Consider the following 15,227-nt stretch of genomic DNA (forward strand, 5'->3'; position numbering starts at 1 on the left):
TCATTCTCTTTTAAGTGTGTGGTTGGTCTAGCCTACACTATATGCCTGTGTGCCATGTGCGTGTCTAGTGCCCAAAGAGGCCAGAGCCCTGAAGCTGGGTTACAGGTGGCTGTGAGCAGCCTTGGGGATGCTGGATGGAATCCAGGTCCTCTGCAAGAGCATCCAGCGCTCTTAACCACTGAGCCGTCTCTCCAGACCCCCTCCTCTTCTTTTCCTTTCCTTCTTTTTGCTTTGTTTTGAGATAGGGTCTTACACAGCTCAGACTGGTCTCCAACTCACTATGTGGTTGAGGATGACCTTGAACTTCTGACCCTCCTGCCTCGGGCTCCCAAGTGCGCTGGGGGTGGAAGACGGGACTTCCTATGTGCCGGGCAAGCGTGTCCAGTCCACCCTGGCTTTCTAAGGGACCAGAGCTGGGTCTGGAAACGTCGTCACTCCTTCCCCAAGAAAACCAGCAGAACCCAGACTCGTGCCAAAAACAGAGTTTATTTAAGAAGCTCAAGTGGCTGGTGAGAGCAGGGGTGCCAGAGGAGGAGAGAGGCTCTGGGGTGCCGCCCTCCCCTCGCCCCACCTAGTGCAACGGATTCGAGCGGCTGGCTGGGACGAGTCAGGAAGGTGGCGTCTGGACCCCGCAGCGCATGTTTGCCGGAACGGCGAAGTCTACAGAGAAACCGCAAATGATTCCGAGGTCGCCGGGGTGACTCAGTGTCCTGGACACCCAGGAAACGCTCAGGGCCCGTTCGTGGGGACTCAGGTCTAGCCCTGAGTCCTCCTCCTCCTCCTCCTCCCCCTCCTCCTTCCCCTCGTCCTCCTCCTCCTCTTCCCCCTCCCGTCCTCCTCCTCCTCCTCCTCCGGCCCCAGCCCGCCGCCGCCTCCTCCTCCTCCTCCTGCTCCTCCTCCTCCTCCTGCTCCTGCTCCTCCTCCCCCTCGTCCTCCTCCTCCTCTTCCCCCTCCCGTCCTCCTCCTCCTCCTCCGGCCCCAGCCTGCCGCCGCCTCCTCCTCCTCCTGCTCCTCCTCCTCCTGCTCCTCCTCCTCCTGCTCCTCCTCCTCCTCCTGCTCCTCCTCCTCCTCCTGCTCCTCCTCCTCCCCCTCCTCCTCCCCCTCGTCCTCCTCTTCCCCCTCCCCTCCTCCTCCTGCTCCTGCTCCTGCTCCTCCTCCTCCTCCTCCTCCTCCTCCTCCTCCTCCTCCTCCTCCTCCTCCTCCTCCTCGGGCCCCAGCCCGCCTCCCCCAGACCCAGGAGTTCAGGACCCTCCTCCCTCCGATCCCGGGGTTCGCATCCTCAGACCCTGGGTACTCTCACCTATCTGCTGCGGCTTGGGCAAGTTCAGGTTGTCCATGACCTTGATGAACTCCTCACAGCTGAGGGTGAGCCGTGGGTTCAGAGTCCGCTCTTCCTCCACGGTAGAAACCGTGAGCCCTGTTGGCAAAGGGGAGGAGAGGGAAAGTAACCTGGGCGCCCGGACGGCTCAGAACTACATTTCCCAGGAGGCCTTGGGGTTGCCTCCCTAGCCTGGGACGAACCGGCATGGTCGTGAAACGCGACCCCGCCTCTCTTAGGGCACTATGGGAATTGTAGTTTCCACAGCTCCCGAGCCCTACGAGGACGTCCCAGGAAAACCTGTGCCCTGCAGACGTCTCTTTAATTTACATCCGCACAGCACGCCCGGGCGCGTCATCTTTTTCAGCCACAGGAATTTCTGGGTTCTGTAGCCTCCGTGAGGACGGCAGGCGGAGGGTATCCCTGCCTTAAGTGACAGCGGTCGGTCATGGCCTCCGGCAAGCCCTCACCGTGGTAATCGTGCGCCGGATAGATGAGACAGTTGCCAGGAAGCGTGAAGATCTTTTCGTGCACAGAATGGTACAAAGTCCTAGCACACCCTGGGGAAGGAAAACTCAGGTCAGAGACTCACAGGACCGGGAAGACGGAGGCACCGTGGCCAAACCCTGTCCCTCATCTCCTGCCAAGACGGAAGGGCGTGCGTGGAGAACCGAGGGACGGTGAGAAATCCGTCTGGCTGAGAGGCCAGGGGTTGTGACGCCAGGGGAGGCGATGGGGAAGGGCTCAGGGCCAGGAAGGAGGGCCCGAGGAAATGCTCAAGACAGGAGGGCGAGGGGACGCGGATTTGGACAAGTTCTGAGTCCTGGGGACAGAGGAATGCTTAGGGGACGAGAGGACCGAGTTCAGATTCGCTCCGCCCAACGACGCAAGGGTGCAAGGGTGTGGCTATGCTCCTGTAACTCCGCACTTGAGGAAGGGGGGGAGGGGGGCAAGAAGACCCCGGGGGCGTCCCGGCTGCCAGCCCGGGTCCAGCAAGGAGACAAGGTGAAGCGTATAGAGCAGGGCACCTGACATCCCCCTGGCCTGTGAGCATACCCCCAGCCACACACATGCGCACATACACCGCGCACATACACCGCGCACAGGCACGCCAACAATTTCTGAGTGAGCCCTCAGTTCAGTAAATAGATAAAAGGGAGAATAGAGGTCACCTGTCCAGCTAACCGATCCCTAAAGCTAAACCCCAAAAGTCACACTGACCCCTAAGGATTAAACAGTGGACAGTAACAACCTTGGTGCATATTTGTGTGTGTGTGTATGTGTGTATGTGTGTGTGTGTGTGTGCATATGTTCTGTGTTACCCAAAATGACCTTACACTCTTTTTTCTAAAATTTATATACATTAGTTAGTGTTTTGCCAGCTGGGCGTTGGTGGCGCACGCCTTTAATCCCAGCACTCGGGAGGCAGAGGCAGGAGGATCTCTGTGAGTTCCAGGCCAGCCTGGTCTACAGAGTGAGTTCCAGGACAGGCTCCAAAACAATACAGAGAAACGCTGTCTCGAAAACAAAACAAACAAAAACAAAATATTAGTGTTTTGCCATGGTTTTCAGGCCCCCTGGAACTAGAGTTACAGACAGGTGTTAGCTGCCACGTGGGTTCTGGGAATTGAACCTGGGTCCTCTGGAAGAGCAGGCAGTGCTCTTCACCGCTGAGCCATCTCTCCAGCCCTCACTTTATACTCTTGATCCTCTTGCCTCCGCCTCCTGAGTGCCGGGATTAGAAGTATGGTTCAGCTGGGCCGGGCGTTGGTGGCGCATGCCTTTAATCCCAGCACTCGGGAGGCAGAGGCAGGCAGATCTCTGTGAGTTCAAGGCCAGCCTGGTCTATAAGATCGAGTTCCAGGACAGCCTCCAAAGCCACAGAGAAACCCTGTCTCGAAAAAACAAAAAAACAAAACAAAACAACAACAAAAAAAAGAAGTACGGTTCAGCTGTTTCCAGGTGATGAAGTATGAGGGATGAAACCCCAGCCTCAGGCATCTACCCACTGAGCTACACGGCCCCAACTGCACAGGGTCCCTCTACAGAGCCCTGGCGGTCCCGGAACTCACTACGTGGACCAGCTGGCCCTCGAACATGGGGAAGACCCTATTCTTCACATGCTCACCCACACTGAGCTCTCGGGCTGGGGAAAGGAACATGCTCACCTTGCTGGAAGTCTGTCCGTCCACACCCTCGGATCAGCAGGGCATCTCCAGTAAAGGCCATGCTCTGGTCATTCAGGACGAAGGTGACACAGCCTGGGGTGTGGCCGGGGCTGGCCCGAGTCTCCAAGGCCTGGCAGGGATGCAGAGCACAGAGAGACAGTTGCCACCAAGCTTCAACAGTCCCCGCCACCCCAAAGCCCCATCCAGCCAAGGGAAACAACCGGACAAGGACTAGAGCGACCGTTTGTCTTAAAGTTAATCCGAAGGCTGGACGTGGTGGCAGACACATCAAATGAGACACTTGGGGGGCTGAGGCAGGAGGAACCCAGGTTCAAAGCCAACCGGAGCCATCACAAGACCCCGTCTTGGGAGAGGGGTCAATCTGAATCAGTCCCTCCTCCCTCCCTCCCTCCCTTCCATCCTTGACAGAATCCAGAGTGGACTCAAGCTTGCTATGAAGTCAACAGTGACCTTATCTCCCAGTCTCCCTGCCTTCGCCTCAGAGCTCTGGGGCTATGGGTTTGCTCCCAGACTTGGTTTACACAGTGCTGGGGGTGGCACCCAGGGCTTTGTGCATAAGTGCCTTGGCAGCTGAGCCGGCCCCAGCCCCAGCCCAGACTGAAGTTCTGGAGAGCAAAAGAACCCGTAGCAGATGGGTTCCCAAGACAGCCAGATAGCGGAGACATGCATCCGTAACAGACTTATACAACAGGGCTCGTGCACTCACTACAAAGAGAGCTTGCATCTCAATAAGGAAATAGAAAAATAAGCACCAGGCCGGGGGATAGCTAGCTCAGCAGGCTGCGCGCGCACACACAGGCTGTGGATTGGGCCGACGAGAAGGCTCTGTGAGGAAAGGCGCTTGCTGCCAAGCCTGACCACCCGAGTTCTGGCTCCCTCAAAGTATCCTCTGACCTCTCCGTGTACGCCACGGTGTGTGCACACATGTGTAAAGAAATGTAATAAAAAAGTAAAGTAAGGCCCGCCGGGCGTTGGTGGCGCACACCTTTAATCCCAGCACTTGGGAGGCAGAGGCAGGCGGATCTCTGTGAGTTCGAGGCCAGCCTGGTCTACAGATCGAGTTCCAGGACAGCCTCCAAAGCCACAGAGAAACCCTGTCTCGAAAAAAAAAAAAAAAAAAAAAAGAAAAGTAAGTGCTGTTGTTGGAGAGACACTTAATGGTATTTCCACGACGCTTAACGGCACAAAAAAAGTTCAGCACCCGGTAGGTGCAGAAGTCAGGTTATAAAGCAGCGTCTACAGTGAGACCCTTGTGCAAGGCTGAGTTGCATTTGCCTACAATCCCAGGACGAGAGAAACTGAGGCACAACGATAACGAGCTTGAAACTAGTCTAAGCTACAAAGCTCCAGGTTCCCTGAGCTCAGAGAGAGACCCCACCTCAAAGAAAAAAAGTGGTGCTCTCTCGGTAAAATAAACAGTTACAAACCAAATGTGTACTTTCTTCTGCTGTTTTCGCTGGTAGTGTTTTGAGACAAGATCGCAGGTGGCCCAGGCTGGCCTTGATCTTCCTGCCTCGGCCTCCCAAGTGTTGGAATTACAGGGACCTGCCACAGTCTTGGTGGGAAGGGACACTTAGGTGGGCTAATGGTTTCCAAGGCTCTCAGCCTGGCACGGTTGCGGTGGCTGAGCATGTAGCAGAGACTCCTAGAACCACGATGGGCCCCTGGGCCCTGACTTTTTTCTCTTCCTGGCTCCCCGGCAGCACACTCCCCGTCGTGATGCCCTGCCCCCGCATGGAGCCCCAGAAAGCTCCTCCTAGACTTCCTAGACGTGAGTTTGTTCCCTGGGACCCACCAGGCAGAAGGAAAACTAACTCCCGCAAGTTGTCCACAGACCTTCACACAGGAACCGTAGAGTATGCAAGCCACCCCCCCACCACCCCCCGCCACATCTAGAAACCAGGTGGGCTGCAAGGCTGCTGGTATCCGCTAACAATACCCTCATGAGTGACTGTGTCAGAATTCTGCTAGCCTCATAAAAGCCATTTGGAGGTTTCTCCTCTTTCTCCGGGCCTTGAAAGGCTTTGACCAGTTCTGGCACGATTGTGTTCTGTGAGACTGGAGTGACTCTCTCTCATGTGACTTGTGAAGTTTCTTCTGTTCACTTATTTTTCACAAATATTTGTGTGAGGGGGTGAAGGGTACAGAGGATTGAGTGTGCTAGGCAGAGGCTCTACCTCCGGGCCACGCCCCCAGCCCCTCACTGGGGGATTCTAGGCAGGGGCTTTAACACTGAGCCACGCCCCCAGCCCCTCACTGGGGGATTCTAGGCAGGGGCTCTACCACTGAGCCATGCCCCCAGCCCCTCACTTGGGGATGCTGAGCAGGAGCTGTACCACTGAGCTACAATGTCAGTTTAATTTTCTTTTTACAGGATCTCATGAAGCCAGGTAGTCTCAAAATTACTCAGCAGGCCAGGCATGCCTTAAATTTGCCAATCTTCTGCCTCAGTATGCAGAACAGCTGGGATTACAGGCCTCTCAAGTCTTCTGAGATGCTCCCATGGCCATCATGATAATAGGGTGACAAACCTCACTCCCCAAGGTTCCTCTGTACTCCTGTCTATTACACCCTTCTTCCGCCCTGTCCCCAGCAGAGCCCTGGCCTGCTTCCTGTTACCGTAGTAGATGACTTTGTAACTCATCTGTTCTAGAATTCTATGTAAATAGATCAGAATAGTTATAAAGAAAACAACATTTTTTGGAAGCCAATAACCTAGTTCCTAACCTCAAAATCTGTTAGCTCTCTGGCCTATCTGCTTATTTGCAAAATATAGATCGAAATTGTCCCCCAGCCCCTTGGAATGCTATAAAGATTAAACTGCTTCGTGGATATAAAGTGCCTAGAAAAATCCTCAGCACACAAGTGGTACTTTACAGAATAGCAAGAGTTAGGGAGTGGAGAGTCGGCTCAGCCCTTAAGAGTGAGTACTGTCTTCCCAGAGGGCCCCACCCAGCTCCCAACACCCGCCATGTGGCTGACAAGGGTCTGGAACTCCAGGCAGACACGTGACACACATGAGGACATACAGGCAAAACACTCAAACATGACTTTTGTTGTTGTTATTTTACTTCTTGAGACAGGGTTTCCCTGTGTAGCCCTGGCTGTCCTGGAACTCCCTCTGCAGACCTCGAACTCACAGAGATCCGCCTGCCTCTGCCTCCTGAGTGCTGGGACTAAAGGGATACACCAATACCATCCAATATATTTAAATGATATGTAAGACAATGGGCATAGTGGGGTAACCCTGTCATCTCAGCACTCCAAAGCAGGACCACAAGCTCAAGGCTCGCGTGTGCTGCTAAGTCAGTTCGAGGCTAGCCTGAGAAACTTAGTGAGATTCTGTCTCAAAATAAAGAGTAGAGGGTAGAGACAGCTCGGCGGTTAAGAACACTGGGTTCCAGAGCCCACATGGTGGCTTTCAGTCATACACACATACATAATTTCAGCTTCGGGGGACTCGGCACCCTTTTCTGACGTCCTGAAGCACCAGGCGCTCATGTGGAGTTCATACACACGGAGGCAAAACACTCAGATACATTAAAAAAGACCCATGTCTTAATCCCAGAAGACTCATTGTTTGTGAAGCTTGCTGACTGATGAATCGCCTCAGCTGCAGAATATTCCGGAAGTGTCCTGCCGGCCAACAACAATCAGCCAGAGGCCATCCTGACCCATCCATCCATCAGCAATGCCTTTCTTTCCAGGATGCATGAAACACGGGACAGAATCTCCATCCTCTGCCTCTCCCAGGCTCCCGGGTGGCCTCGCAGTTCACGCAGCCTGCACCGCCCCCTAGCGGCCAGCAAGCTCCAGACGGCAGGTCGTCTGGCTCCTTCGGCCTTCTCAAATCCTAAGTGGTGTTGGCGCCCTCTGCTGTTCGTAAGCCCTCAAATCTCATTTTTTTCACCGTCGCCAAATGGCTCGCCTTTTCTTTAATTTGTGAAAGAAGAGGTTTCTGAGATGGTTCAGCATACACACGATGCACAAACGTACGTCCAGGCAAAACACTCATACATAATTTTTGTTGTTGTTCTTTTACTTTTCAAGGGAAGGTTTCTCTGTGCAGCCCTGCATAGGACCAAACTTCGGTTTCCAGCAACCACATGAAGGCTTACACATGTCCTTAACTCCAGTTCCAGAGGATCCCGTGCCCTCTCCTGGCCTCCATGCGCCAGGCATGCACGCCCGTGTACTAACATACATGCAGGCGGAACACACAGAAACATAAAATAAAATAATAAATAAGAGAGAGAGAGAGAGAGAGAGAGAGGGAGAGGGAGAGAGAGGGAGAGAGAGAGGGAGAGAGAGAGAGAGGGCTGGCAAGATGACTTAGCAAGTAAAGGTGCTTGCTGCCAAGACCTACAACCCACGTGTAATCCCTGGTATCTACATGGTAAAATGAAAACCTAGTCCTAAGAGGTGTCTGTCCTCTGACATGAACCCTGTGCATCCACACATTAAATAAATCATGTAATTTTTAATTAAAAGAGCTAATGATAACAATGAAAAGAGGATTATGGATGTAGCTCAGAGGTATGATGCTTGCCTAGAATTCCCCAGTGAGGGGTTAGGGGTGTGGTTCAGTGGTAGAGCCCCTGACTAGAATTCCCCAGTGAGGGGCTGGAGTGTGGCTCAGTGGTAGAGCCCCTGCCTAGAATCCCCCAGTGAGGGGCTGAGGGTGTGGCTCAGTGGTAGAGCCTCTGCCTAGAATCCCCCAGTGAGGGGCTGGGGTGTGGTCGGTGGTAGAAAGCCTACCTAGCATGTTCAGGGTCCTGGATTCCATCCCCAGCACTGTGGGAGAAACACAGCACCTGGCAATTTTACTAAGGTTAAAGGTATGTCCTGGCTGTGACTCAGCAAGGCAATTCCTTGTAACTGAGGACAAATTCTGCCAAGGGACTTGTGCAAACAAGCACCACCGCCCACCACAGTAGGAAAATCCAGGGAAGCATGAATAAGCAAACTGTGGGATCCACATCAGGGTTGGCAAACTGGGGGCAGGGGAGACTGAATTTGTGGGAACGCCCCTTTTTACTCGCCCTAGATTTTTCCCTTGGCTAGAACAGAGCAAGCGTATGCACACCTGGGGCCCCGGCGAGACGGAGGGGAAGGCGGGAGGATTACATCAGGAGTTCAAGGTCCACCTCAGCAATATAACAAACAACAAGCCCAAAGCCAGGCTGCGCTACGTGAGACCCTGTTAGGAGAAGCGGTGAGGGGTGGGTACCGCAGCACAGGCGTAGGAGGCGGAGACAAGAAGATCTCTGTGCTTCCCAAGCCCACCCGGGGCCATGCCAGAGGGCGGGGCATTCGAAAGCTCGAATTTTAGGGGCCCTAAGTGAGGGTCTTGAGCATACAGGAGGAGAGCCCAGGCACCACACCACATTCCCTGTGGTCTGCAAAGATGAGATTCACCATCCAATCACTCACAGAGAGAGGTGGCCAGCCCTGACGATATAACCATGAGAAATAAAGAACTGAAACTCAGAAGTCAGAGGCAGGGGGATGAATCTCCTGTAAGTTTGCAGCTAGCCTAGACTAAGTGGTGCGTTCCAGGCTAACCAGAGCTACATAGTGAGACCTTGTCTCAAACCAACGGCAAAACTTACAACTGCAGACTTCAAGAGGGAGAAAGACAGAGTCCGGTGCACACACTCCCTGTACTTCTTATCTTTGCTTTGTTTGGAGAAAGGGATTCATTCTGTAGCCCAGGCTAGCCTGGTACTTGCCAGTAGCCCAGGCTGGTCACAAGATCAAGACTTTTCTGCATCCCTGAGCTAGGATTAGAGTGTTGCATCACCGGGCCTGGAAATCTCCCAAAGTTGAATGCCAAGCTTGGGCCACTACTTCCAGCTATAATTGAACTTTTTTCCCTGGTTTTCCAAGACAAGGTTTCTCTATATAACAGTCTTGGCTGTCCTGGAACTCGCTCTGTAGACCAGGTTGGCCTCGAACTCACAGAGATCCACCTGCCTCTGTCTCCCAATTAAAGGCATGCACCAACGTCCAGCTATAATTAATTTTGTGTTTTGTTTTGTTTTTTGTTTTTTCGAGACAGGGTTTCTCCGTATTGTTTTAGAGGCTATCCTGGAACTTGCTCTGTAGGCCAGGCTGGCTTCGAACTCACAGAGATCCACCTGCCTCTGCCTCTCCTGTGTTGGGATTAAAGGTGTGTGCCACCAATGCCCAGCTATAATTAACTTTTAAAGGGGTCAGAAAACACAAGAGTCAGGAAAAACAGACCCACAAGATTTGTAAAGAATTTACAGAAAGCAAGACCCACACTAACAAGGACAGGCACTAACAGGCATGACACTGCTGTGGAGTACCAGGGACCTTCACACTGCAACTGTATCCCACAAAAATCCATATAAGAACATTCACGCCAGAGAGTCTGGGAAAAAGAACCTTCATCCAGTGACTGATGGAAGCAGAGGCAGACTCCCACAGCTAAACACTGAACTGAACTCCTGGAAACCAGTGACAGAGAGAGAGGAGTGATGAGCAAAGGGGTCAAGACTGGGCTGGTTTAACCCACAGAAACAGCTGACCTGAACAAGGGGGAGCTCTTGGACCCCAGACTGATGGCTGGGAGGCCAGCATGGGACTGACCCAGACTCCCTGAATGTGGTATCACTGAGGAGGCCTTGGCAATCTCTGGGACCTTGGGTAGTATTTATCCCTGGCATGCAAATGGACTTTGGCTGCTCCTCCCACAATGAGGGATGCTCTCTCAGCCTGGACTCTTGGGGGAGGGTCTAGGCCCTGCCCTGGATGAAATGATAGACTCAGGAGATCCTCCATGGAGAGCCTCACCCTCCCTGGGGATCGGAGTGGGAGACTGGGAGGGGGCTGGGGGACCTGGTGGGGGATGTGGGGGAGGAGGGGAGGGAGAGGGAGCTGGGAAAGACATGTGAAGCAAGCTTGTTTCTAATTTAAATTTAAAAAAAAAAACATTCACAACAGCACTTCCCACAATGGTCCCAAAGTGGAGTGCCCATCACCTGATCAGTGAATAAGTAAAATCCCTTAGGTCCATCATACACCAGACTGTTGCTCAAAAATAAAGAGGAGTGAAGAGCCAGTGGGGACCTGAATGTGGATGAACCCTTACAACACCCTGAAAAAAAGAAGCCAGCCTGAAAGACTGTGCTCCTGTCTCTATGCAATGGGCAGACAAGAGAATCCAGACAGGCAATAAAAGAAAATAAAAGTAACGTGATGGCCAAGCATAGTGGCATATATACCTGCAGGGCAGCTACTGCTCAAGGCCAGCCTCGTGTATAGAGTGAGGTCAAAGTCAACTTGGGAAAGTTACTAAGATCTCTCAAAATAAAAAGGGCCGGGGGTTGGGTGGCCCAGTGGCAGAGCCACTGCATAGAATCCCCTAGTGAGGAGCTGAGGGTGTGACTTGAAGGTAGAGCCCTTGTTGAGAATCCCCCAGTGAGGGGCTGGGAGTGTGGCTCAGTAGCAGAGTCCCTGCCTAGAATCCCCCAGTGAGGGGCTGGGGGTGTGGCTCAGTGGTAGAGTCCCTGCCTAGAATCCCCCAGTGAGGGGCTGGGGTGTAGGACAAGAGTAGAGTGGTTCCCTAGCATGAATCAGACCCTAGGTTTTATTCCCAGTACTGGGGGGAAAGTGTTGCCTAAAGTCTGGGTGTTGTAGTCCAGGAAACCCTGACAACTGAAGAGTTGAGGCAGGAGAATGCCAAGTTCAAGGTCAGCCTGGGCTGCCTAGCAACAGATTTTTTTTAAAAAAGGAAAGAAAGATTTACCCAAGGCTGGGGAGGAGAGGAGGGTCAGGGTTATGGTGCTGCCTCACCAGGAGTCATGAAAACATCCTGAGATGACGTGCAGTGGTGAACACACCCTTCCCCAAATGCACCTCGAGAGTCACTGACTTACAGCCTTCCCAGGGGTGAGTCATATGGTATTTGGATTATATCAATAAAATGCAGTAAAGGAAAGGTAAACAGGGCCCAGACAGCTATACAGCTAAGCCTTTCCATACGTGCTCACTGAAGGTATCTTCAGTGAAGGTGTTGCTCTGTACTGAGAAAGGTCTTTCTTCATTTATTGTTTTCATTTGAGAGAGGGTCTCCAATAGACCATCTGTGACTCCTCCTGTCTCTGTCTCCGTCTGAATGTTGGGATTAAAAGTGTGCAACCATGCCAGCTTTTTTGTTTGTTTGTTGGTACAGGGTTACATGTAGTCCTGATTGTCCTCAAACTTGGCTCGTAGCTGAGGGTGACCTTGAATTCCTGATTGTCCCCTCTCCACCTCCCAAGCACTAAGACTGCCATCATCCCCATTTTAAGACTCCTCGTTGTTACTTTTCAGGATTTTATTTTGTTCCCACTGTGTAGCCCCGGCTGTCCTGGAATTCTCTGCGGAGACCAGGCTGGCCTGGAATTCAGAGATCCACCTGCCTCAGCCTCTGCCTCTGCCTCCCAAGTGCTGGGGTTAAAGGCATGTTCCGCTATGACCGGCTTGTTTTTAAGATATTTAAACAGTCATTCATTTATCTGAGTGTGTATCTGTGCAAGTGTATGTGTGTGCCAACAGAGGCCGGGCAAGGATGCCAGGTCCTCCTAGAGTTGACAGTAGAGTCAATTGTGACTGGTCTGATGTGGGAGCCGGGAACGCAGCTGGGGTTATCTGGAAGAGCAGTAAGCGCTGTTAACTACGAAGCCATCATCTATCTACCCGTAAGGGCTCCTGTTGACACCGAGCTGGTCCTCCCCGCCTCCCACCATTCTCTCCAACGCAGAGATACTTGTTACTCTCCAATTATTAGGGCTGACACAAGCGAACAATGTAACCTTCGTCTGTTTCCAAATGCAGGGTGAAATCCGAGTATCTCCCGGCAGCTACACCCTCTCCACACAACATTTCCGCTAACCGCCTCCAAATAAACGCTCCCCATTCCACAAGACCATCAACCCAGAGGCCAGGACCTCACGCTATCACCAGACATTCTGTCCCCGAGGTCAGCCAAACTACATCTTTGGCAATTCAAATCACCTGTTTCCTCCGTCTGGGTACACCCCCCCCCAACCAGTGCACTGGGCTCTGGGTTGCAAAGCTGGCTGGAAACTACTGATTAAGCTTGTGACAGAGAGACAGAGACAGAGACAGAGAGACAGAGACAGAGACAGACAAGGAAGAACCTTCAGCTCTCTCCCGGGTGAGGCAATAGGGTTGTGGCTAGGTTGAGGCTTCAAGGGCAACATTTAAGGAGGAACCCACTTAATAAACAGTTGATCCCAAATCTACACCGCCTTATAGGTGAGCGCCACCTTAAGTGGTAGACCCACCCCAGACCTATTGCTGGACAAGAGGATGCTACTTCCTCAATATCAAACCCCAATCAGCTTTTATGGAAATGGCCAGGCCAAAGAACCTGCCCCAAGGCCTAGGAAACTTGCCTCGCTGTTGACTTAGGGGGACTGGCCAGGGGCGCGCCTGGCTGCCTCCTGCCCCAGTGCCCCACCTGGGTTTATGGCACTTCCCCCAGGGAACAGAGCGGGTAGTCAGAGCATAGGCATCCACTGACCCTGCTTCCCGGGGGCGCAGCCCATCTCCCACGCCCCTTCCCCGCGCACCCTCTCCAAAGTCTAAGGGGAGCTAAGACGCAACATCCAACTCACAAAGCGTCCAAAGCGGATGGCGTCACCTTCCTCGATATGCACATCAGCCTGGGCCCCGCTGAGGCGGGAGATGACGGATTGGCAGCCGGGGAGTACGGAGCGGAGAAGCCCTGAGCCGGTGATGTGGTCCGCATGGCAGTGGGTGTTCACTGGAGAGAGGGGAGCAGAGAAAACCGGATGTGGCCAGCCCACAGCACCCAAGTCCTCAGACCTAAGGAGGCAGATCCGAGTCGACCCTAGTCGCCCTCCCTTAGACCCAGAATCCGGGCCCCAGAATCAGACACCGTGGTCCACACCTCAACCCTGCTTCACACCCTGAGGCCCGGACCCCAGCCTCCTCCCTCAGACCCGGGGTGCAGGCCCAGCCTCCTCCCTCAGACCCGGGGTCCAGGCCCAGCCTCCTCCCCCAGACCCGGGGTCCAGGCCCAGCCTCCTCCCTCAGACCCAGGCTCCAGGCCCAGCCTCCTCCCTCAGATCCCGGGGTCCAGGCCCAGCCTCCTCCCTCAGACCCGGGGTCCAGGCCCAGCCTCCTCCCCCAGACCCGGGGTCCAGGCCCAGCCTCCTCCCCCAGACCCGGGGTGCAGGCCCAGCCTCCTCCCTCAGACCCGGGGTCCAGGCCCAGCCTCCTCCCCCAGACCCGGGGTCCAGGCCCAGCCTCCTCCCTCGGACCCAGGCTCCAGGCCCAGCCTCCTCCCTCGGACCCGGGGTCCGGACCCCAGCCTCCTCCCGGGCTTTCCCAGCACACTTTCTCCGCGGCCCCGCCTCTCTCCCGCCCAAGTTTGGTCCGCAGACTAACCAGCGTAGAGCAGCTTCAGCCCCAACTCTTTAACCAGATGAGCATCCCGATGCGCGGTCTCCAGGACAGGGTCGATCAGAAGAGCCTCTCGAGACTCCGGGTCACCCAGCAGGTAGGTGTAGGTGCAGCTCTTGGGCTCAAACATCTGGGAGGGGTGGGGTACCGGAGACCGTTCCTGGACCTGACTCCCAAGCCCGGGGACCCAAGGATCCACGTCTCCCGCCTATCATCTTCCTAGGATGCAGCAATGCCACCCCGCTTTGCCCAGGGGTCAGGAGGTAAAGTGGGTCCCCCAGCTCCCTCCACTGGATCCAAGGAATTCCGTCTTCCAACGCGTCCCTAACCAAGGACCCCGCCCTCCTCTGGTAACAGACCCCAGACCCCGGCCCCAAGCCCAGGGTCCCCCTGACCAGCCCCCTTTAGCGAATCGGAAGCCCCCCTTCTTGCAGCAGCAGCTAGGCGTGGAGGACCCCCATCTCTCCTCCAGGACAGAGGAGTCCCACCCCAGCCGCTGCCCTGGACCCGGGGTCCGCTCGGCCACCCGCCTCGCCGCACCTGCCGCAGGAGGACCGGGGCCGCAGATGAGCTCTGCTGGCTCAGCCGTCGCACGGCGACCCTGAGGGCCGCGCTCGCCATCGCGCCCCGGCTCCGCACTGAGCCCAGCAGCCTCCCCGCCGGAGCCCTACGCACCGGGGCTGACCCGGGAGGGCGGGCCGGGGCGGAGCCTGGCTTAAAGGAGCCGCAGATGACCCTACCCAGGAAGACTCTGGGCAAGGGCAGACCCTGAAACCCGCAGAAAAAGAGACCAGAGACTCGGGGCGTTCGCAGACACTGCTGTAGAAACAGAGAGAGAAGAAGAAAGGCCCCGGACATTCAGAGACACGGGACGGATTTCCAGGAAAACACGTGGTCAGCTAGTCATCCTACGGAAGGAAAAAAAAAAAGAATCAAAATTCAGTATCACCAGTGTTTTTGAGGAACTGTTGGATAAGTGATTACAACTCTTTTTTGTTTGATTGCTTGGTTTGGTTTAGTTTTTGTTTTGTTTGTTTTTTGTTTTTTTAGACAATTTCTCATCACATAACCCTGGCTGTCCTGGAATTCTCTCTATAGACCAGGCTGACCTCAAACTCAAGAGATCCTCCTGCCTCTGCCTCTGCCTCCTGAGTGCTGGGATTAAAGGAGTGCGTGTGCCACCAACGCCTGGCCTGGTTTTTTTTTTAATAATTAATTTTTCTTATGTTATATGCATTGGTGCTTTGCCCACACGTGTA

At 54.3% G+C, this 15,227-nt stretch overlaps 1 protein-coding gene across 1 annotated transcript; it reads right to left on the bottom strand.

Moving 5' to 3' along the window:
- Window positions 1-467: 467 nt before the first annotated feature.
- Window positions 468-14,661, bottom strand: Ethe1 (ETHE1 persulfide dioxygenase). Its single transcript, XM_040734399.1, has 7 exons — window positions 14,509-14,661; window positions 13,954-14,098; window positions 13,158-13,306; window positions 3,487-3,616; window positions 1,789-1,878; window positions 1,301-1,417; window positions 468-660 (listed from the first exon to the last, which is right to left on the bottom strand). Exons 1-7 carry the CDS (start codon window positions 14,587-14,589, stop codon window positions 608-610), a joined length of 765 nt encoding a protein of 254 aa, XP_040590333.1. The 5' UTR covers window positions 14,590-14,661; the 3' UTR covers window positions 468-607.
- Between the last annotated feature and the right edge of the window lie 566 nt (window positions 14,662-15,227).

Source organism: Mesocricetus auratus, unplaced genomic scaffold (assembly GCF_017639785.1).
Source record: "Mesocricetus auratus isolate SY011 unplaced genomic scaffold, BCM_Maur_2.0 Super-Scaffold_100038, whole genome shotgun sequence".
Lineage (NCBI taxonomy): Eukaryota > Metazoa > Chordata > Mammalia > Rodentia > Cricetidae > Mesocricetus > Mesocricetus auratus.

What these genes read in the sequence shown, in the direction of transcription:
- Ethe1 (XM_040734399.1), bottom strand. Translation starts at nt 14,589, where the DNA reads ATGGCGAGCGCGGCCCTCAGGGTCGCCGTGCGACGGCTGAGCCAGCAG. An exon ending in CCATCCGCTTTGGACGCTTT is followed by an intron (nt 3,617 to 13,157) that starts GTGAGTTGGATG and finishes CATCCCTGCCAG; the next exon opens with GCCTTGGAGACTCGGGCCAG. An exon ending in GCCCAAGCCGCAGCAGATAG is followed by an intron (nt 661 to 1,300) that starts GTGAGAGTACCC and finishes GTTTCTCTGTAG; the next exon opens with ACTTCGCCGTTCCGGCAAAC.